General features: G+C 42.1%; 1 protein-coding gene and 1 long non-coding RNA gene across 5 annotated transcripts in view; one reads left to right on the top strand and one right to left on the bottom strand.

Annotated features, from left to right (window-relative positions):
• WAC (WW domain containing adaptor with coiled-coil) overlaps positions 1-10,600 on the bottom strand; it is a 92,016-nt gene extending 81,416 nt beyond the window's left edge. Inside the window, exons 1-3 of one of the 3 annotated variants that reach the window (XM_075922588.1) lie at positions 10,179-10,600; positions 10,011-10,047; positions 8,421-8,616 (exon numbers count right to left, since the gene is read on the bottom strand). In XM_075922588.1, the coding sequence (XP_075778703.1) occupies positions 8,421-8,616; positions 10,011-10,047; positions 10,179-10,219 (274 nt within the window). In that variant the 5' untranslated portion in view covers positions 10,220-10,600. The remainder of the gene's footprint in view (positions 1-8,420; positions 8,617-10,010; positions 10,048-10,178) is intronic. The other 2 variants (XM_006124779.4, XM_006124776.4) reach the window with 2 other exon arrangements.
• Positions 10,601-12,844: 2,244 nt separating this feature from the next.
• LOC102459566 (uncharacterized) lies at positions 12,845-14,742 on the top strand. Of its 2 annotated transcripts, XR_012902086.1 has the most exons (3): positions 12,845-13,409; positions 13,533-13,702; positions 13,984-14,742. It is a non-coding gene; the product is annotated as an uncharacterized LOC102459566 (long non-coding RNA). The 2 variants fall into 2 exon arrangements; XR_001368403.3 differs by having other exon boundaries at positions 12,845-13,702.
• Positions 14,743-21,357: the final 6,615 nt, after the last annotated feature.

Genomic DNA, 21,357 nt, shown 5'->3' with positions numbered 1-21,357 from the left:
AGACCTTTATTTAGGTAAATCAACATTTAAAAAAAAATACTTTACTACTGCCTAAACATAAGTTCCAAATATCAGAGTGCTGAGACTCTGCATTGGTACTGATTGGTTCTTTCCCCACCAAAATGCTATTTTAGCAGAATAAGGAAACACACGCATGCACATAAAGTTATCCTCTATACTCTAATACTGGAACTTTTCCCCAGTAGATGCTTGTGAAACTTGTAAGAAAAGTGATCCCTCATACTTCAGTAAAATCAGCTTCTCTTTTGGCCATAGCTGCCACCAATAAAGAGACAAACACATGATATGCTCCCTCTTAGCTTTGCATAGTTTTAATAATAGGAGATATACCTGAAAATGTATTTGATGATTTAAAGATTAGACAGATAAATGATGAGAGCAAAGAGAATGGAAGGGAAAATAAAACAATACGGGAGAAAACCCATCAGGGAATGCTTTGGTAAATATCTCTGACAAGCAAATTTAACAAGACCTGTTTACAGGCAGTATTAATAGACTACTTTCCTTTCTCAAAAGGTATAAAACTTATTAAAAGCATTAAAAATACTACTATGGATACTCTGCATTAACTTCAAAAGTGGATTTGAGAAAATACAGTTGGAGACATATTTACCTTCATGTAATCACTTGCTATTTAATATCATAGCTTTACAACTGCTTTTTAAAGACAATGAACTTCAAAACAAGTAATTTTTAAAAAATGTAGTTTCAAGACTATCGTCTGACTGTGGTTTTAGTGTCACATTTTTCTGATTTCAAAAACGTCTCTCCCTGTTACGTGAAAGACACCGCAAATGGGAAAATTGACAGGCTAGATAAGACAGTGATGGGCAACCAAGGACAGTGAGTATGCCATAATAGCCCAGGCTCCATTGGGTCTTGATCTATAGCCTGCGGACTCCCTGTCTCGCCCTCCCTCATGCTCTTCTTGTGCACTGGAGCCCACACTTCCTACTCCTTTCTCTCCCTTCCAGAACTTTCAGAGCATCTCGAATCTGCTGATTTGTACTCTGTCCCAACTCCTCCCCATTCCCGCCCAGAAATGGAGCATTGCCAATCAGCTGTTTGCAGCTTTTCAAACTCTGGGAAGAAAGGGGAGGAGCTGGGAGAGTGTGCAAATAAGGCAATTCGTGGCATTCCAAAAGTGCTGAGAGAAAAGGGGAGGAGTAGAAAGTCTGAGGCTCCATTGTCCCAGTGTGCAAGAAGCACATGTGGGAGGGAGACAAAGGGGATTCATGGGCCTCAGGTTGCCCTCCACTGATATAACATATCCACAATGAAACTTACTTAGGGATGCTAGGAGGGAAAGAACAGGTTAAAAATATTTAGAGAAGTTAAATGTAGTCAAGTTCTCATGCCCTGATGAAATTCACTGTAGGATATTTTATGAACTAGCTACAGCAATCTCAGAAATATTAGTGATTATTTTGATAACTCATGGAGGACTGGAGAAGGGCGCAAACAATACTTAATTTAAAAAGTGAATCAAAGAGATCAACCTAACATCAATACCTGGAAAGATACTGGTATAAAACATCAATCAGTAAATTATTATCTTTTTATCTTCTTGGTGCTAAAAGACAACATGTATTTGCCAAAAACAAATCATGCCAAACTATTTGTTTTTTCTGACAGGGTTACCGGTAAAGTAAAGACGGGGGAAACCTAGATTTCAGTAAATCTTTTAAATCGTATATAGCATTGTCATAAGCAAAGTAGGGAGGCAAAGTACTAGCAGGAACACGTGGGTGCTAAAGTGGCTGAAAGGCCATAGTCAAAGAATAGTTACCAACGGTTCACCTGTCAATCTGGGAGGGCCAATCTAGTTGGCTCCTGTAAGAGTCAGTCATGGGTGTTGTGGTACAGGTTGAACCTCTCTAATTCAGCACCATCCATAGTCTGGAAAGATTTTAGTTAGCTGGATGTCCACCTACACAGGTGGCCAAGTTGAATGCAGTCCCATAAAGTTTGTTTACCACCATCAGTCCTGGCTCCCTATGTTCTGTGCTTTTACTTAGCTCTACTTTACCCTTAAATGTCTTCTAAGAGCTCAGCAATCAGTGAAAATGTTGGTAATGTGCTAGACAATATTGATCTCAATTGATCTCCTGTGATTTGGCAAATTCTTCGGTTTGGCATCTGTCAGGTCCTAAGGGTGCCAGACTAGAGAGGTTCAACCTGTACTATTCATTTGCCTTCATTACTTGGAGGGTGCGTTTAGACTGGCAAGCTTGCCAGCTGTCTACACTGGCTGCTTGAATTTGCGCAAGAGCACAAATGTACAAAATCAGTGCTTCTTGCGCAGATACTTTCACGCTCCCGCTCAGGAAAAAGCCCTCTTGCGCAAGAATACCTGCGCAAGAGGGCCAATGTAGACAGGGAAGAATTGTTTTGCGCAAAAAAGACCCGATGGCTACAATGGCGATCGGGGCTTTCTTGCGCAAAATCGCGTCTAGACTGGCCACGGATGCTTTTGCGCAAAAGCACTTTTTGCACAAAAGCATCCGTGCCAATCTAGACACGCTTTTGCAGAAATACTTTTAACGGAAAAACTTTTCTGTTAAAAGTATTTCCGCCAAATCATGCCAGTCTAGACGCAGCTGGAAAGTGGAGGGGAGAGTTTATACCATTTGCAGATGGCATCAATCTGAGAGGAGCTGCAATAACTGGAGGGCAGAATTAAAACTCAAAATTACTTTGACAAATTCAGATAGTTGGTCTGAAATCAAAATGATAAAAATTCAGTAAAAGCAAGTACAAAGTGCTACACTTACAAAAGAAAATACATCAAATACATAAGTACAAAAAGGGGAACAGTTGGCTAGGAAATAATGCTGCAGAAAATATGGAAGTTATAATGGATCTCTAAATGAGAAAAAATGTGATGCAGATATGAAAAAGACGAATATACTGGGTTGTATTAACAGTAAGACACAGGAAGTAGCTGATGTTCCGCTCCACTAAAGGGTGGTGAAGTCTCAGTTGGAGTATAGTGTCTATTTTTGGGCTCCATAGTCTAACAGAGATATGGATAAACTGGTCTATAGAAAAGTAACAAAAGTGACAAAAACGCTTAGAAAAATGGGTATTAGTCTTCAGAAAAGATGACTCAAGAGACAACTTAGTCATCAAATATGTTAAGAGTGGGGATGTAAAATCCCATTTAATCAGTTAACCAATTAAATATTTTGTTAAAATTGTAATCCATTTAAATAGGGTCCCATGGGCAAGGAGCGGTAGACCCAGCCAGGGAGGAACAATCCCCTGCCAGTGGTACAATGCAGCTACAGCCAGGCTGGGCCCGCAGCAGGAGGGGACAGTTCTGACCAGGCTAGAGTGCCCCCCACCTGTGGTGCAAAGGGCACCAATCTTCCACATTCTCCTAGCAAAAGATACCTCAAGAATTGCTGGAATCCGAAATTAAATTTTTGTATCATCTGAAGGCTAAGAGAATTTACAGTCTTCCAAAGTGTTTCCTAGACCAACCATCCTCTCACTGATAATCACGCAGACGTCTGCTTCCTTCCCATCTGTGAATAAGCAGTATCTTGAAGGCACTGCTTCCATTGTAGCTGAAAAAATAGGTCTCTAACACTAACTGCTTTTAGTGTATTAAGCATATTTAACACTATTTTTGCCCTATTTCCGCACCCCCCTGAATATATGCTTTGAGGCTGTCAGGTTTCATTTGTCTGCCTACAGCCAGATTTTTCATTTTCTTTGATGGTGAATGTCCACTTCCTTTCCATCATAGCAATGGCCCCCAAGGCAGCAAGCTAACTCGTTTCCAAACATATCAATAGAAATGTAGTCTATTTTTTGCAATTAATATCCAGGAATCTTGGTAGACAAGGCAAGCCCGAAGCCTGTGACATACCAACTCTTCAGAAAAAGCTCCACAAATCCATGTAGAAACTCCTGTTGTAAAATATTCCATTTTAGCTATAATGGGTATTGTCAAGCCACGCCATTCAGTAGGGATTAGGGAGTGGTAGAAGTGGCTTTTTATATTACTGAATACATTCTAAAATTCAGATTCATAATTTCTTATACCTAATATTCTTCCATTCTGTTGTTCACAAGTCACTAACAGTAATCAACAACATTAACTTTAGTTGATTGGGAATAGTTAAGTTTTGATATCTAGACTAGATCAATGGAATCAGCCTATGAAGGGGAAAATGTAGCTCATGATCTCAAATGTTTGATGCAGTGTAAAATAATACAATTTGAACAGTATTAATTTAAGTAAGCACTTTACCTGTATTTTAAGAATATGACAAAAAACATATAGATTTTCACAGATCCTCATAAACTTAAGATACAGCAGGATGCCTAAAATCATTACATATCAACTAATACCTGCTTTTAGATAGATCTGGAGTATGCATGGCCAAAACAGAACTCTGTCTAAACTATTTCTGCCTCCTTACATTTCCATCCCTGACAACAATACCACCACACTCCCTGTTTCCCAAGCATAAACCTGAAGTGATTTTTCACAATGCCTCCCTTGACCTAAAAGATGTATTCAAATATTGCAACTTTTTTCCCCTCTATTTTAAGTTCAGCTCTTTTACCATTCCCATATCTGAAGTACTTACCAGGTTTCATTTAGGTTCTCTGAAATTCTTCTCTCTCCATTCAGTGTTCTGAAAACACCACTGCTAGGATCACTTGCCTTGACATTTAGTCTGCCTCTCCCCTAGAAAACATTTTGAATCCATCCACTGATTTCCCCTTTTCCACTAAGTCAAATTCACGTTTCTTCTCCTCACCTTAAAGCCTCTTCATGGCTATCTCTCCCCTGCCAACAATGCTAGTTTTAGTTGCTCACTTCCCTCAGGGTGGCTGTTCCTAAGCATGGATTCCTCCCCTGGAACTGATACATAAACCCACATCTGTGATTTCTACAAGAAACTGGTCAACAAATAATACATTTTGGATCTGTATGGCACAGTTACTTTGTGCATTGATTGTCTCCTTAGAATTTAAGCTCTTCAGGACAAGGATTATGCTTCCAATATGTGGGAACTAGGGATGTGAATGACTAGTCGACACACTAGTCACTTCTCCCCCTCCCTCCGATTGCTGCCTCCATCAGCAAGGGGAGGAAGAGATGGGGGTGCTTCAAAACTACAGCGTCATGTGGAGCCTGGGATCTGCCACTTTGAAACCTCACGTGGAGCCTCAAAGCTTGAGTCCCCCGCTAGCCCTGTCCCCTAGGGCTGTTGCTACACTTTAAAGGAGGAGGCACCCTTATTGACTAATCGAATAGTTGATACAAATTGCATTGACTCTTTGATTAGCTCTTTGATTAGCCAATTAATCTAAACTTAACATCTCTAGTAAGAACACAAACACAAGGTAATAATTTTGCTAAACACAGTTGTGAATATTTGCTTTAACTCGGTCACATGCCAATGATTTTTTTTGTAAACTACTGAATCCACACTCACATCGCCTCCTCTACCAGTGGTAGTGCAGCCAAATTTTTATGCTGCATGTTTAGTTTGATATGTCTTAACATATCTATGTTGACTTTCCTTGGGCAGTAAGAGGAGAGAATGTGTCAAAAACCTACAATAAACCTGGTAAAGTTCATTCCATGGACAAAGAGAGACTGACTACTCAACCCAATATAAAAACATGCTTTACTTGTACTATCCCAACACACAGGGCATATCCACAGTTTGGGGATCTTTTGATATCACTATTAATTGTATTTAGAAACCAATATAGTTACAATGGTATAACATCCTATTGCACATGTAGTTATATATCAGTACTACGGTTAAGAGTTTAAGTGATGAGGCTTATCGGTTAATGTTATCGGTTGAACTTAGCTGGCTCCAGGGAGGCAGCTTCGCTGAGGCAGGGCAGTTAAGATGCGTCCCTGGGAGCCGGGCTGGCAGCCCCACTCCCAGGGAGGCTTCGCTGCAAGCTCTGCAGTATAAAGCTTAGCTTAATATTTCAGAGCCTGCAGCGTGCGTAACTAAGTAACCGCTAAGATTTTAAGCAGTTACACAGTTCCTTATTACTTTTTACATCCCTAACCAGTACAAAGATGTTTATATCCATACCACTTATTTCAAGAATAAGCTATATCAATAGTGCTTTTATGTATGTATAACTATATCCATACTAATCTACTAAAGTGGTATTATAGCTGTTCCACTTTAGCTATATTAATCTCTTAACCAATGCACATTATAATAGTACAAAACAAAATACTCTGCGTATAGGTGAGCCCTGTATAAAGTTAGGTCAATTTTGCTTTACCACAGAATACTGGAACAGATTCAGGACTGAATACATTTGAAACATCAGCACACTGCACCACTTTGAGCAAAACAGATGACCTTAAGAAGAATGGGAACCAGGAGACTGAAAAACTGAAAAATTGACTTTTAACATTAACTTTAAAAGTAGAGCAATATGTGATTTTAGACTTCTAGCTGAGTGTTTAACACTCAAGCATGGTGTGGTGCACTTTTTTTAAACACAAAACTTAAGTGAAATACTGCCATGATTTTTTCTTTCTGCTATTTTGTTTAAATGTAATCATTCCTTTGCAGTAGTTCCAATTCAAACATTCCTACACCATGATAATGAAACTGACTAGAAAATGAATAAATACAAAAGTGAAACTAATCTATTTTCACTGTCCAAACTAAGAAAAAGCCAAAGATTAAGCACATTTAAATAAGAGAAAATATTACAAATTTTACTTCAGTTAATAGTCTTAGGTCTTATTAGCATTTAAGTAAAGGTTTATTTTAAACTAACTTAAAAATATCTGTGCATTTCAACAAATTATGTTATGTAAGTTTTCTGTAACCCTGAAATTGGAGATACAGGGGGAGTACTGAGGTAACTACTTCAGCATGGATACAGTTAGTCACATACTGGAACAATCAACAGTATAGTTTAGTGCAACTATAGAACACACTAACCTGTGTTTAAAATCAGGTAGCCCTTTATATGTACTGGGCATTATGGACATAGATATATCAACACCTAGTCAAGAAGTTCCAGTTGTGTCCAAACAGCTCATTCCAATTCATAAAAATAGTATGAGTATGCCATTCTTCTTAATGGTATCATTAATTAAAATGCATGCAGTTTAAACTTTTGTGTAACTATTCCAGAGCGTAAGTAGGCTCTGCCCATTTGTTCTATACAATTTCTGTTACTGACAATTTAACATTGAGTGAAACAATTATATTATGTTTATGAAATGTAAGGAAGACATGATTTCTAACTATGTAAAGAATACTTAGAGTGTAACAATCACTTCAATCTATTTCACTTTTTGTCATTTAAACTTTATTTAAAAGGGCTTGCATTCACTTATGCAAACATTTAAGACTACTTGTTACACCTACTAAAACCACTCTGAACATGTCACCATTATCAAAATACACTGAATTTTTCACTCTATGAAGGAAAGGGGAAAGAGGAGGAAATGGAGAAGTAACCTTCTGTTGCCTCTAGATATTCCAATATCTACACTACATTATCCACTACATTATCCCCCAACACCACTGTATGCAATAAAACCCTGCATCACCAACCATTCAGTTCAGGTGGACTTGAAAACTTCAATTTACTTCTCCTATTTTACAGAGAAAATGTATTCAATACTCAGCTTCCCACTCCTTCCCTTCCAAATGCTTCTGTAATGACCCTTCAAACATTTACACATGTGCTTACTTTTCCTATGGTAAGTTTCATGGAAATCAGTTGAACTCCTCAGAGCAGTAAAAAGTTAAGGAAAATAAAAGTGTTAAGTGTTTGAAGGATCAGGGCCTTCGAGAGCAAGTAACTAGAACTAGAAATTAAATGGCACTGCAGAACAGAAGCTTATCAGGCATATATCATATTTGGAAATGTAACATTTAGATGAACAGCACATCAAAAATATTAATCCAAGTTAATCTGTGGACATTTCCTTATGCACGAACACATTATGAATAATTAAATAATTGAACAGATGACACACTATCAGCAGCTGGAACTCTGATGCTTCAAAACCAATGGAAGAATAAAAATGTATTTTGCTTATGGAAACATCTAAAATGTAATCCAATTAAGATGTTCTCATAAACTACTCTTTCCAGCACCTTTAGAAGTCACCTTAAAAATGCACCAATACCAAAAAAAATTAATTGCTTTAATCTCTTGGTGTCTTTGTTGACATCTACTATTTTTTGGAAGAAAAAAAGAATCAGTTTAATATAAAAGACTCAAGGCAATGACCTCTGGTGGAACTGAGTACCAGTGCACAGTCTTCTCACCATTGTGTAAGACATGTCACTTGTAACTGTTTTACTTATTATTTCAATAAAATTTAAATCAGATTACTGCTTAAATAAAAATGATTAGAAACAACTCACCTCCATCCCTCTCTCTAACTCTGTGAGTATGCACACTTTTTGCTTTACTGTGCCCTGTGCTGTCACTATATTTGTTTTCAGGGCTATCAGACCGTCGCAACATTTTATTTGGTGGTGAAGGATCTGCGGTGTCTCGCATCTTGTCATGACGGTGATCACCACCACTGGGGTGACTCTTTGATGAGTATTTAAGAGTCTGCAAGAAAATACATTTTAAATTAATTTAATTTTTGTAGCAGTTAACATCACTTCCAACTAACAGAAAATCTAATTTTTCAAGATAAGTAAAAATTTTCACTTCAGTGAATATTTAAGCCACATATTAGCACTTTAGGAACACAAGTAGAATAAGGCTTTCCTATGTTAATTATATATATAAAGTAAAAAATTCTAATTTAGCTTTTTTACCTAATTTTCCTACTGTGGTTTCAGTGTGGAATATCTCCTATAATAGGGTATTAGAATTAAACTGCAATTCCTTGAATTCTTATTCATCTTGTGTTACATACATTCAGCACTACACAGACTGCTTTCTTCATTTTGGGGAGGACAAAATATTCAGGTGTTTAATAAGTAACTGAATAAAAACAGATTACAAATTCTGCTTGAACCACAGTGTACACACTACAAATTTCATCAAGACACCTAAGCTCACCCACCACCTTGAATTTCCATAACAAACTTTATTTGAGCACAAGAACTAAGATAGTATTTAAAATGAGACTGAATAAGCAGGTGTGCGGGGTGTAGCGGGAAGCTTACTTTGTGTTCATTCTGGAAAATGTACACATTGGAAGCAGCATGATCAACATCTTTCACCCATTTGCTTTCATAATGCAAACTTCAGGATGGGGGAATGTTTACATTTAGGTGAACTGTCACTGACAACTTTCAGTTGTCACACTGTTTCACAAGCAGCCTGCCACATGCCTAGAAATTTCATAACAGCCCCTCAAATGTGTACACTCAAGAGAGCACAATACTCCACTATACTACTCATGGTGATAAGTGTCCTCAAAATACACAGTGCAATACCCACTGCTCCCCAAGAACTGGGTTTCCATGTGCACAAGGAGAGGGAGTACATTATGCCTCTCAAAGTACTTTCTTAGTTGGCACAAGGATTTTGATGCAGATTTCTGAGTGCAGCCTGTAGCCCCAGTAATCTGGTGCCTATAGGGTGCCCTGCTCAGGTCACAGTCCCAAGCAGGGATTTGGGGAGCAGGAGGTGCTTTCCAAAGGGGCCTTTAGAGAACAAATTTTACTATCTATTTTTCACTAATTGGATACTGACTCATTCTCCCGCCCCCCCCCCTCCCGGCACTGAAGGCCGAACTCTACACAAGACCGCGCTAGGCCTCGCCTCACTTCTCTGCCTCTGTCCCGGGCGGCGCAGAGGTAACTGGGACCTCGCGCCCCTCACATGTAAGCGCCCTCCTCCCCAGGACTAAGGGGCTTGTGAGGGGAGGAGACAGGGAAGTGGCTGCACCGCGGCCTGTGTCGGCGGACGAAGCCTGCGCTGGAGTAGCTCCCCCCTCCGCTCTCTCCCCCGCTCCTCCTCCTAGGCCTAGCGGCCGGCGCTGCAAGTACCTGGTAGGGCTGGGAGTCCCCCCTGCGGTCGTGACAGCTGGAAGAGAGAGAGAAAGAGACGTTAGCGAACAACCGTTACCGGCCGCCGAGGGGGAGGGGTACCACAAACATGGCGGAGGGTCTGGGGGAGCCCCCCGCGGGTGGCGGGGAGGAAGGAGGGGGATTTACCCATCACTGAGTCTCTGCTGTTTCCTCGCATACATTACCATCAATGCCCGGCCTGTGTGTGTGAATGTGAGGGGACCAGGAGGGGACGGCCGCGGCCGGGCCACAGGCGCCGAGGGGGGAGGAGGGGGAGGCAGCGCTCCGCCTCACCACCGACCGGGACAGGGAAGGGGAGGGAGGGAGGGGGCGGCTCAGGCAGCTCAGCTGGGAGCAGCGCTCACGGGCCCATCTCCGCTCCGCACAGCGGAAGGGGACACGCCACAGCTCGGCCCCGCACACTCTGAGACACTGAGGAGCTCAGACTCCGCTGCCGCTGCCTCCTCCCCCCGCTGCGCCCACAGCCGCCGCCGCTCCTCCAACTACATCCGGGAAACTCGGGCGACGCCGTGTTCGGTTCACGTCGGGTGTTTTCGGCTGTTTTCGGCACACTCCTCCCACTCAGTCCCCTCTGCTCTAGGGCGGCCGTGCCTTCGGGAAACATCGGCTCTTTTCGCCAAGTCCAACGCCCTTAATCTTCCCCCTTCGGGCAACATCGGCTCTTTCCGCCACCAGCCCTCCGCTAGTCCGCAACCAGCCCCGGGAAAACATCGGCTATCGCCGTAGAACGTTCCTCTGTATTCGGAAAGTTTCGGGGTTTTCCGTGACCCTTCACCCCCCCTCCCCCCAGCTCTGCGACCACTGCCGGTTGGAGCGCTCGGGGAAAGCAGCTGGTCGGAGCGCCGGGCTGGCTCATTGGTTAAGAGCCCCTCTCCTCTTGCGGGGCATGGCAAGCTCTTGAGAGGCGTGCTCCGCGCTGCTACCGACAGCCTGGGGTGAGAGCGCTGCTTACCAGTTAGTAGCTCTGCCGGCTGCCGGCGGAGGCTCTTTGGCCAGGTCGGACACAGCAGGGGCAATAGCAAGAGAGAGGGGCTTCTCCAAGCCGGATTGAGAAAAGGGAGGCTGGAAAGGGTCCGCCTCAAGCCTAGGAAGCAGCTTATATACGTCCTGTGTTCGGAGAGAAAGCGCGGCAGAGAAGAGGTTAAAACGACCCTGTGGGAGGCTCGCAGCTGGCTGCTTGGGTTGTGAGTGTGTCCCATGCGCTGCCCTTTGCGGTGCTTGTTTGTCTCGTAGCAGCCCCAGTGGATGTGTAAGTCCTAAGACTCGAAAGCCGGAGCTTTGTTCCTATCTGTGTTAGGCATGTGCCTTAGTTATCACCGCCATAGTTGCTGTGGGAGTTGGGTAGCAATAAGAAGAGCCGCTCCTGTGGGGTTTCCTCTCAGGCTTTTTGTAGCTCTCAGAGCTGTTTCTAGCGTCTCCGGCAGGTTTTTTTTTCTCTCTAGCGTCTCCAGTTGTGTTTGGTGGTGGGTTTTTTGTTTTGCTTTTTGGCCTACACTTAGTAGCAAGAGGGTAGAGAGCAGTGAATGTTGGGGTATCCCTGGCACTCGCACCAGCTCCAGTCTCGGTGGCCCTACCAAGCTCTTCCGTGTAGACAATGTGCATCCTTCACTGCAGAGTGCTCTTATCCAAACTGCTCCCTGTGTCCTGAGGAGAGCGAAGAAAAGCAGCTCTCCAGAGGCGGGCAAGTTCACAAAACATGCTTCTCTAATCGAAATGCTAAATCTCCTTCTAAGCCCTGCTCATATATGCATTTGAAAATAGAGTACTGAATTGATTCACTATAGGCAGACCTGGGAGGTACTGAGAGTGGAGATGGTACTTATGCTTAAGTATCATATGGAGAAAATACCTTTCTTTATCCTTGACTTTGAGTATTTCTAGTAACAATCCCTACATTTCTATTCTCAATAGAAAAGACCATATTTGTAGAGTAGTTTTATATCAGTGATCAAACACTGAAATTTTGAGCCCAAAAGGAGTTAGGTTTTTTTCCAAGAAAGTCATGCATGTCTGATAAATAGGCAGCTACAATGAAAACTGGTTTGTGATAGTTTTGTTGTAATGAAGGGTTGGACTTCATTTAATGTAAACATCCAATAATTATTAAAAGACACTCATTTAAGCACTCAGCAAATAAATGGAAATTCTGGGACCTTGAATTCTGGCCCTAGTCATTTATTCTCTAGATTGGAAAAGCCTGGGAACACCACAGAAATTGTATCTTTGGGGCTGTAAAACTTAAGTCTGAGGAGATGATGTGTTTTTTCTTTTAAGCAGAGTGTTCTATCATGGCTATGTTTGTACTGGTTTGTTAGCATAGGGTTGCTCACAAAAGCCCAGCTACAAGCGTTTTTATTTTGTTTTTCTTTTTTAAATAAAAGTGCTGAAGGGTGTTGCTGAGAGAAAACTCAAAGCAGTGGCAGAGTCCACTTAGAGGGTGGAGCCTGGAGGATGACTCAGCAGGGAGCGGTTCTGCAGGGTTACAATAATGAGCTGGTGAAATTCATGGAAGACTTATGCCTGCAAAGAGAAGAACTGAACAAACAGATCAAGGAAGCGGAAGTGGAAAAAAATAAACTCCAGCATGAAATCCAAATCCTGAATGAGCAACTGGAGTGTGTCTGTGAAACTTTGACCCAAAAGACAGCCTCACGGAACGAGCTTGATAAAATCCTTGCAGAAACTGAAGCTGCTTATATGAAGATTTTGGATAGTTCTAGAATGCTGCTAAATGTCCTGAAGAAGGAAGTGGGGAATTTAAACAAAGCTGCAGAACTGAAAAGCAATGTGTCCTGAAATACCCAAACGCTTGGACTCACCACAATCACAATGCCTCTTGCTCAGAAATAAGGTTAGCCACAGAACACTATGATGAGCATTTATCTGAGAAAGGACTCTACCTTATTTTTTTATATGTTTTAGCACATTTTAACATCATGGAAAATAATGTACAATAAAGATAAATAAAGGTGCAGTTTTGCTAAAAAAATTCCTATAACTATCTTTACAACACCTATGAAAAATTATACACTCTGTAAATAGATTTTAGGAAAATAGAGGTCAGATTTTGCACTAGGTTTGGCATGATGTTTACTTGCCCTTACAGTTGTTAGTCAAGGAAATAATTTTTTGATGTACTATTCAAGCCCTGAATGTTCACTGCTGAGTTTCATTGAGATTTATTACTATTCCTTAAATCTGAAAAGAAAAAGCACTTTTGTCTCTCTTCAGTCACACCTCTAGCAATGGCAAGAAGACTTGTTTGTGACTTCTGAAAGAAATTCAGTCCAGTTCTCTCTTACCTGGGGAACATTGTCACTGAGCCCTGGGAAGAAGAAAGGGATGCTATAAAATGAGGTAAATGCTGAATATGGACAAAATACTTTGGGCTCCTTTTGGCTGAGTCAAGATCATGATGATTAATTGTTTTTAGTGGTTGCTAGCCAAACAGAAATCTGTTAACAAATTCTTCTTTTTTAGGGTCTGCTGTCTATCTGAAATTTGCCCATAATTCAAACTCAATATTTAATTTTATAAAGATGGTATCCAGAGGCTCTATGCATTTTTGTGTTGCTTTAAGGCCCACCTACACTCCTTCTAAAATAAATGGAACATGAACACTTAGTCATTTACATCAATATATGTTAAAAGTAAGTATTTTTCCCCTTTTAATACTAGTTAAAAAGAACTCTCAAAACTGAATTTCTAAAATTTCAGTTGGCCATTTCCTTATAAAGTGTGTGGCAACTGTAAACTTGCATACTGGGAGAAAACAGCTTCCATCACTTTTATACCAAGTGGTATTCTAATGGGAAATTCTGAGTCTTTAGAAATCTTGACCATACATGGCCTAACTTATTGTGATAGTTCTTATCACTGTAGAATCTTCATACAACTTGTTGCAGTGACAATTTTTTACTTAACTTTGTAGAAGCTGTCTGTCTACTGGGATCATCTTCTCTGAGGGCAAAAGACAAAACAACCTGAAGACTTTATTTTGGATTCACTTGTGTAAAATGTCTATTATTCATGTATTATAGACTCCAAAGAATTTTGAAGAATATGGGTGGGAGAGTTCTAAATGCACATTAAGAAAATAATATTAAAGATGGTTCTCTAGTTTTGAAGTTTTCTTTTGAAAGTGATTAAAAACCTAGTTTAGAAGGGCAAAGAAGAGAAAATGGCAGAAATCTCAATTCTAATCCTGTTTTCTATTTCTAGTATGTATTAAATCTTTTATATTGCCCTGCACAGTAACATATTGTAGCACTAGGTTTGTTCTTAGATGTGCCTGGCAGTAAAATCTTTCATACAGGTTCTATACATTTAAAAGACTGCAGTTATACACTGCCTGATAAGTAAGGGTAACACAAACAATGAATCCCTCAGATGTAAGAGTAAAGGGTTTGTTACTGCACATTGTCTCTAGTTAATTAGTCTATATTCAGTTTTTGCATCCTCCTGATTCCCCTATGTACAGTGCTGCTTTTAAAAAAAGTCTCATGGGGATAGGATGGCTGAGCTAATAAACAATTTGTTCAAGTACCATTTCTGCTAGTCTCTTGAAAAATACAAAACTAGCCACTATTAGGGATTCTGCTATTGTTTGGTACTGTAACTCTAATGAGGTAAAATCCTGCATTCTTGTTTTTATTTTACTTCACAAATTACTGCAGATATTTTTGACTGAGTCTGAGCTTCTGTCTATCCATCCACATGTTTGATCTGCTTACCCTGTCTGATCCTGCTGAGTATTGATTACTATGTCATGTTTGTTACTGACATCACAACCTTAGATTTTTCTTAGTCTCTAGATAAGTACAGCAAGGACTTCTGTCCTAGCTTGGCATGTAGTTGTTTTACTTAGACATAAAGAATTTCAGGTGGAAAAAGAACTTGTATCATGAAAGCTCTGGTTACAGAGAACTCAAATGGCAGCTTCATACCTCTTGTATTTCCCATGTCATTTGGAAGGAGTGAGTGAGAGGCAGTTTGTCAATAAAATAACTATATCATATGCAATAAGCAGTATTTCCTATTACCATGCTTAAGCAATTAAAACTTTAGTTTAATTTTACAATTTATGTACAACATCAGCTAGTACAGACAAAATTGAAATACTTGTGCTGATAACATTTTTTTTTTTTTAAAAGCCAATGATTGGCTACCAAATGCAAGCAAATACATTTATTATCCCAATATCTCAACACAATGGGAATACAATTTAAATGGTCATATGCTGCTAACTGAAACTCAGCTGAAATTAGTGGACAGTTCCGAAGCACAGATGGAGGGCAGAGTATGGCCTTATGTCTGCTCTGTTAGGGTATCTCTACACTACGGTGTTATTTTGAAATAGCTCATTTTGAAATAAAGTGTCTATGCATAAAATGCATTTTGAAACAGCATTTTGCTATTTCGAAATAGCATGTCCACCCTGAGTGCATTTAAGGCTGGCCGGAACCAGTTCTAGCAGGGCACCAGGACAGGACTTACTGTGTGGGGCTGCTGCCTGAGGTCTGTGCTTAAAGGGACAGCCAGTTCTCAGGTTTCCCTGCTTGCTTGTCTACCTCACTGAGGGACAGCAAAGTATTTTGTCTCTGCATGCTCTGGTTGCCCTCACTCGGGACACCACAGCACTCTGCAATATGGAGCCAGAGCTGCCCCTAGGCACTCTGGTGCTTCTCTTGGATGCATTGCTGCGTGCCTGGCTGCACTTCCTGCAGACTGCCATCCGGGAGGTCTATCGGGGGGCTGTCAGTATCCAGGAGGCCCTGCATGAGAGCTTCTACCCTGAGGAGCACTAACAGCCTCCCTGGTTTGCCCCACTGGAGGCCTGTGCCTCATTCCTCCCTCACGTCCTTCTACTTACCCCTCCCTAACTCTCCTTCCTGATGTCAATAAAATACACGTATTTTCATGAACTTGGGTCGGGGCAGTGACTGCTGGCTCTGGGCTGGCAGGCTTGGAGCTGGTACAGGCACTGTGGCCTGAGTCTACCCCTTTAAGGGCTCCAGGGAGGGGGGAGGGAGAAGAGTGTTCTTGGTTGAGGCTGGGTGGCCATCAGGTCACCCTGGGAAGGCTGGAGTCTCCCTATTTCAAAATAAGTGTCTACACAGCACTTATTTCGAAATAGCTATTTCGAATTTGGTGTTATTCCTCGTAGAATGAGGTTTATCAAATTCGAAATAAGCGCTCCGCTATTTTGATTTAATTTTGAAATAGTGGTTGGCTTGTGTAGACACTAGGAAAGTTATTTCGAAATAACAGCTGTTATTTAGAAATAACTTTGCTGTATAGACATACCCTTAGAGTGTTTTTGCCTCTTATTAGTGCATAACCTCTGGCCAAATGGCATGGATAAGGCCTTTTTAAAGTATAGATACTCTATACTCCTAACATGCTTGACTTTTCTTTAGTGGCTGCAATTTAATTACAATAGGATTGTAGAGCATTCAGGAAACAGATTACATCCTAACAAATTCAGTTGCATTATGCTATTTTAGGTACATATTATTCTGTGTGTGGGGAGAGGGGGACAGGCTTTTTAAAGTTCTGCTATCAGAGATACATTGGGAATATTGAAATGGAAGCTGATAAAAGTAGGAGAGAGGAGGTGAAGATGTTTGTACAAGTTGTTCTTAGCTTAGAAAAAACCATGGGCTCTCAGAGCTAGGAACCCCAATGAAGAAATACAGACACAGTGTGCAACGTTTAAATTATTCTTTCTTCAGAATAGAATAAAAAGCGAAAAAAAGCTAAGCCAGGATTTCTCCTTTTCAATATTATACAAAGGTGTCCTTTCACCCACCCCTGCATATGCTTCTCAGTTCAGCTGTGCCGCTCGCGCACGCAGGTCCAATGCCTGCTATGCCCCCTTGTCCGGTGTGCGGGGAGAGTTCTGAATAACAATTCCCCCTCTTTCCTCAGTCAGGGGTCCGCCCTCTCTCACGGGCCCCAGCCCAGGGCCCTAAGAACAGGCTCTCACAGCGTCCTGTCCGGCTGGTGGGGTTGATCCCCGAAACTTACCAGCCCACTGGCAAATCCTGGTATGCCCTGCCCTGGGCTGCTTCCTACCCCACTGACCTCAGCAGTGCTTCCCTGCACTGGCTTGCCTCCCCTGATTCAAGCCCGGTTTCTCTTTCTTACTCTGGGCTCCTCTTTTTCACCTTTCATCTCCAGGCTCTCCTGGCTCTGTCTCCCTCTTTCTGCTCTCCTCACCCGTCTCTCCTTCCCAGCCTCCTCCTCTAGACTCTCCTCCAGTACTCTCCTTCTCCCTCCATCCCTCGTTCAGCTCTCCTTCTCCCCTTTTATTCCCCGTTGGCGTCACTCTCCCTGACATCACCCACTGACCTCCGGGTGGGGGCATCCTGACGTCACTGACGTGACCTGACGCTCAGGGTTTCCCCGGCATCCGGCTCCTGCACCTGTCAGCTGGGCTGCAGCTGCCGAACAGCATGCACAGGGGGCCGGTGTTTCCCAGCTCGCCCCAAGGAGCTCATGCACCACCACGGGGTTGGTGTGGACCTCGGCTAGCTTGAGACAGCAGCCCCACACACTAAGTCCGACCCTGATGCCCTTTTGGCACTGGTAACGACCAGCTTTACCTTTGATTCAGGTCTACGCAACATGGACGCACTATTTCGAATTAGAAAAACGCTATTTTGAATTAGTTTTTGTGTCTAGATGCATTATTTCGATTTAGCTTATTTCAAATTAACTAATTCGAAATAAGTTAATTTGAAATAGCGCTGTAGTGTAGACATACCCCTAGAGAGCAGTAGAGATGCAAGTTCTGGCCAGAGTGTTCAGAGTGGGGCACTGTAGGATGCCTCCCAGAGGCCAATAGCCTCAACTTTCACCAACGCTGTGTCTATGCTACTGTAAACTCGACTATGGGAAATAGTGTTACTTCACATTAAATTAGGAGTAACAGCATTGACTTCAGCAGCCCTTAAGGTTGACACAATAGGCTTGGTAGTGTGGATGCATCATTTAGAAAATCGACCATACATGGCTAAATTCAATGTAAAGTCCTAGTGTGGACCAAGCCTAAGATTATGAAAGACCTTACATGGGCTTGTGGTTGTTGCACTGGGCCAAATTTTAAGAGGTGCTGGTGATCTGTAGCTTCCATGGAATCCACTGCTCACCAGCGCACAGAACCTTAGCCTTTGTGAATAACAGAATTTCTTTTTAAACAGTTCTGAAATAGATTTTGTGCTTAACCCCTCTGCCCCACCTTTTGTCTATCTGCTCCTCTCTGTATGTAGATCAGCTACTATAGCTACACCAATGTTTGTACTATTTTTTATTTGAATCTGTGCTAACAGTCCAGTACAACTTAGAGAGTGCTCTCTTGTGTTGCAGCTTGTTCCAATTCCAGGGGCAAATTCTGTGGAATTTGAAGGTAGCTGCATTACACAGGTGTAATTTGAGTTACAGAATCCAGTGTTCATGCACAAGCCAAAAATAACACAGCTTGTGGGTTTTTAGTAGCTTTTTGCAGGCCTGAAATTTACTAAAGCCTTCATTTTACTTGTACGCTGACAAAGTTGACTCAAATATAGAATCTCATTATGCCATTTTTACACAGCTAATAGTCAAAGTAGAATCACACTTGAAAAAGAAGAGATGTAAAAAACCTAGGGAAAATTTTTAGGTGTGTATTTATTTAGGCAGTTGTTCTCTAACAGGAATGCCACTCAGTAATAACTGTAACTGTTTATTGCACAACAGTGCGTGGATTCCTTGATGTACAAATGTAGGGGTACTCTTTAGTAATTACTATCCTATATATTGTCACCTATGTAGTGAGGTGAGGTAATATGTTTTATTGGATCAACTTCCGTTGATGAGAAATATGCTTTTAGTTACCTCACCTACTTCATGTCTCTAATATCCCAGAACAGACATGAATACAACTGCTCTGCAAACAACCTGCATCGTTTATCTGAACCATATATTGGAGTGTGTAGGGGAGCCTGGACGGCCCTTCCTTGACCAGAACAATGTCTTCAGTGCTAGGCCTTGTTCCGGCCTTGTCCAAAGTATGGATCTCTAACAAACCACCCTAGGTCTGACTCGAGCCAGGGCACACACATATGTACGCACGCAGGCCAGGTCAGAAAGGGGAAAGTCAGGAGTGCTGCCCAATTATGCAGAACTTGTACAGGACAGTGAGACCAGGCCAAAAAGAGCAGAAACAACCTGCTCAACCAGTACATCCCATTTTTTTGATAAAAGAAAAATTCCAGAGACAGCCAGAAAAAGTATTAATGAAATGCTTTTGCAATATTTTGGCATTGCAAAATGTATCTAGATACTGGCATAATAGGTATTTTATGCAAAATGTAGTTTATTGGTAGATATTACTAGAACGACCAAGTCTCGCTTTGCTATAAATATAAGGGTAGAAGATCTAATCAGTGGGAGGGATTGAGTAAGGTGTCCCCACTATCTTACTCACTGCAACAAGAAGGTGAACCAATTCCTACTGCCCGATGCATTGTGGACGCCTCTGCAAGTGGAGAAAGAAAGAGCCCTTGACCTCCTGTCTGATAATCATAAGGGTAACAGCATTGGAACTCTGTGTGTGTGTGTGTGTGTGTGTGATGCAAAGGAATAAGTATATGTATATTCATATTCTTATAAGTGAGTAGCTTGTGCATTGTTCTAGGTAAAGGTGTTACTATACTGTCTGTGCTAACTATCCCATGTATTGAAATAGATCTGTGTAACTGCACTGCTTTCCTTTACTATTCTGTGCACAATAAAGTTAACAAGAGTTCATCTGAGGTGTTTTTACTGTCTCCTCTTGTATCTAAAAATTGAACCACATGACAGGGTGGATATCATATATATGGAGAGGAGACCCTTTTGCTTAGTAACAGCTTACATTTGAGGGTCCTAAAGGACAGAGCCAGAGAAAGTAGCTTCAATGACCAGCTTGCTCTTGTGGGAGGCACCCAAACCAGTGTAAATGAGAGAAATAGAGGGCCACAGAGACTCAGGAGGATGTAGGTTTGCTAAAGGTCTATACATTCTGTTCTGTTACTGTAACTTAAATGGAAAGTCTATCTAACTTAGCTGATAGTGAAACCTAAGGTTAAATATGCCTAAAAGGTGTTTTGTTTAAAATTTATTTTTCTCTAATGCTTTGTTATAACTGCTAAATAAAATACTTTATCTCAAGAAGGCTGTTGGTCAAGATCACAGGTGACAGGTGGCTGAAGGGAGAAAATATAGGTGCCTGAAGCACAGGTGTGCAGGATGGTAAGTGGTTTCTATAAACAGGGGCTGTGCCTAGACTGCTAAAATGTAGTTTTCATGTACTACATTTAAACTACAGAGCCACAGCAGGGGTTGGTCTGGGATCTAGTGTGAGCTGGAACCAGGTCTCAGACCTCCACCTCTGCATTTGAAATGTAATAAGAGCTGCTGGGCTCTTATTACAGTTAAAATGCAGAGCAGCAGTGGGGGTAGATCCAGGACTCAGCCAGTATCTGGCTATCCAGGACCCAGCCAGTAACTGGTATCGAGCAGTCCAGGATCAGGCCAGGTCCTAGACTGCTGTGCCTCTGCCTTGCCTGTCTCCCCACAGAGATGGAGCTGGGGGGAACTGGCTTTTAAGCCTAGCCTTATCGGGTAGTCAACTAATTGAGTAGTTGCTTACCTCGCTAGCTCATACCCCTTATGGGGGATGAAGTAATGGTATCCATGCCTCCCCCCCCCCCCCTTTAGCCATAGGGGGTATGGATGTTGGGGTTTGCCACAACATCTTAGTGCTCATTTGTATCATTGTGATGAATGGGAGGACAACTGTGGAAGGGCTCTTGGGAGCAAGGATGTCCATCATAGGGTCCGCACCCCCAATAATCCTTTCCACCTTCAGCCTGAGGTTCTGAAACATCCGTCTCAAGAGGAAATATCCAAGGTGGGGACCATGTTCACAAAGGTTGTGGAGGACACATTACACAGCCACCTCTTGGGGGATGTTCTGATTGCCCAGGTCCAGCCAGGCAACAGAACCTCCCTTTCAGATGACCAAAGACACCCTCTGCAACAATGCAGGCCCTGCTGAGCCTGCTATCAAAGAGTTCCTTGCTTTGGCCTCACTCCTTTCCCCCCCACCACCTCCATGCTGGGGACAAGCAGGCATGGGAATGTGCCAGCCAGGCCAGGAGCCTGAGGGTAGTGATGGGGGATGGGGCAGCTCGGCTTCCCTCCATGCTATGCACACACCAGGTCCAGGAATGGCAGTGTCCCTCAGAGTATTTGTATCCCTACCTGCTGGAGGAGTGGG

This window comes from Pelodiscus sinensis, chromosome 2 (genome assembly GCF_049634645.1).
Source record: "Pelodiscus sinensis isolate JC-2024 chromosome 2, ASM4963464v1, whole genome shotgun sequence".
Taxonomy (NCBI): domain Eukaryota; kingdom Metazoa; phylum Chordata; order Testudines; family Trionychidae; genus Pelodiscus; species Pelodiscus sinensis.
The sequence above is the reverse complement of the archived record's forward strand: the minus strand, read 5'-3'. Positions and strand labels throughout refer to the sequence as shown.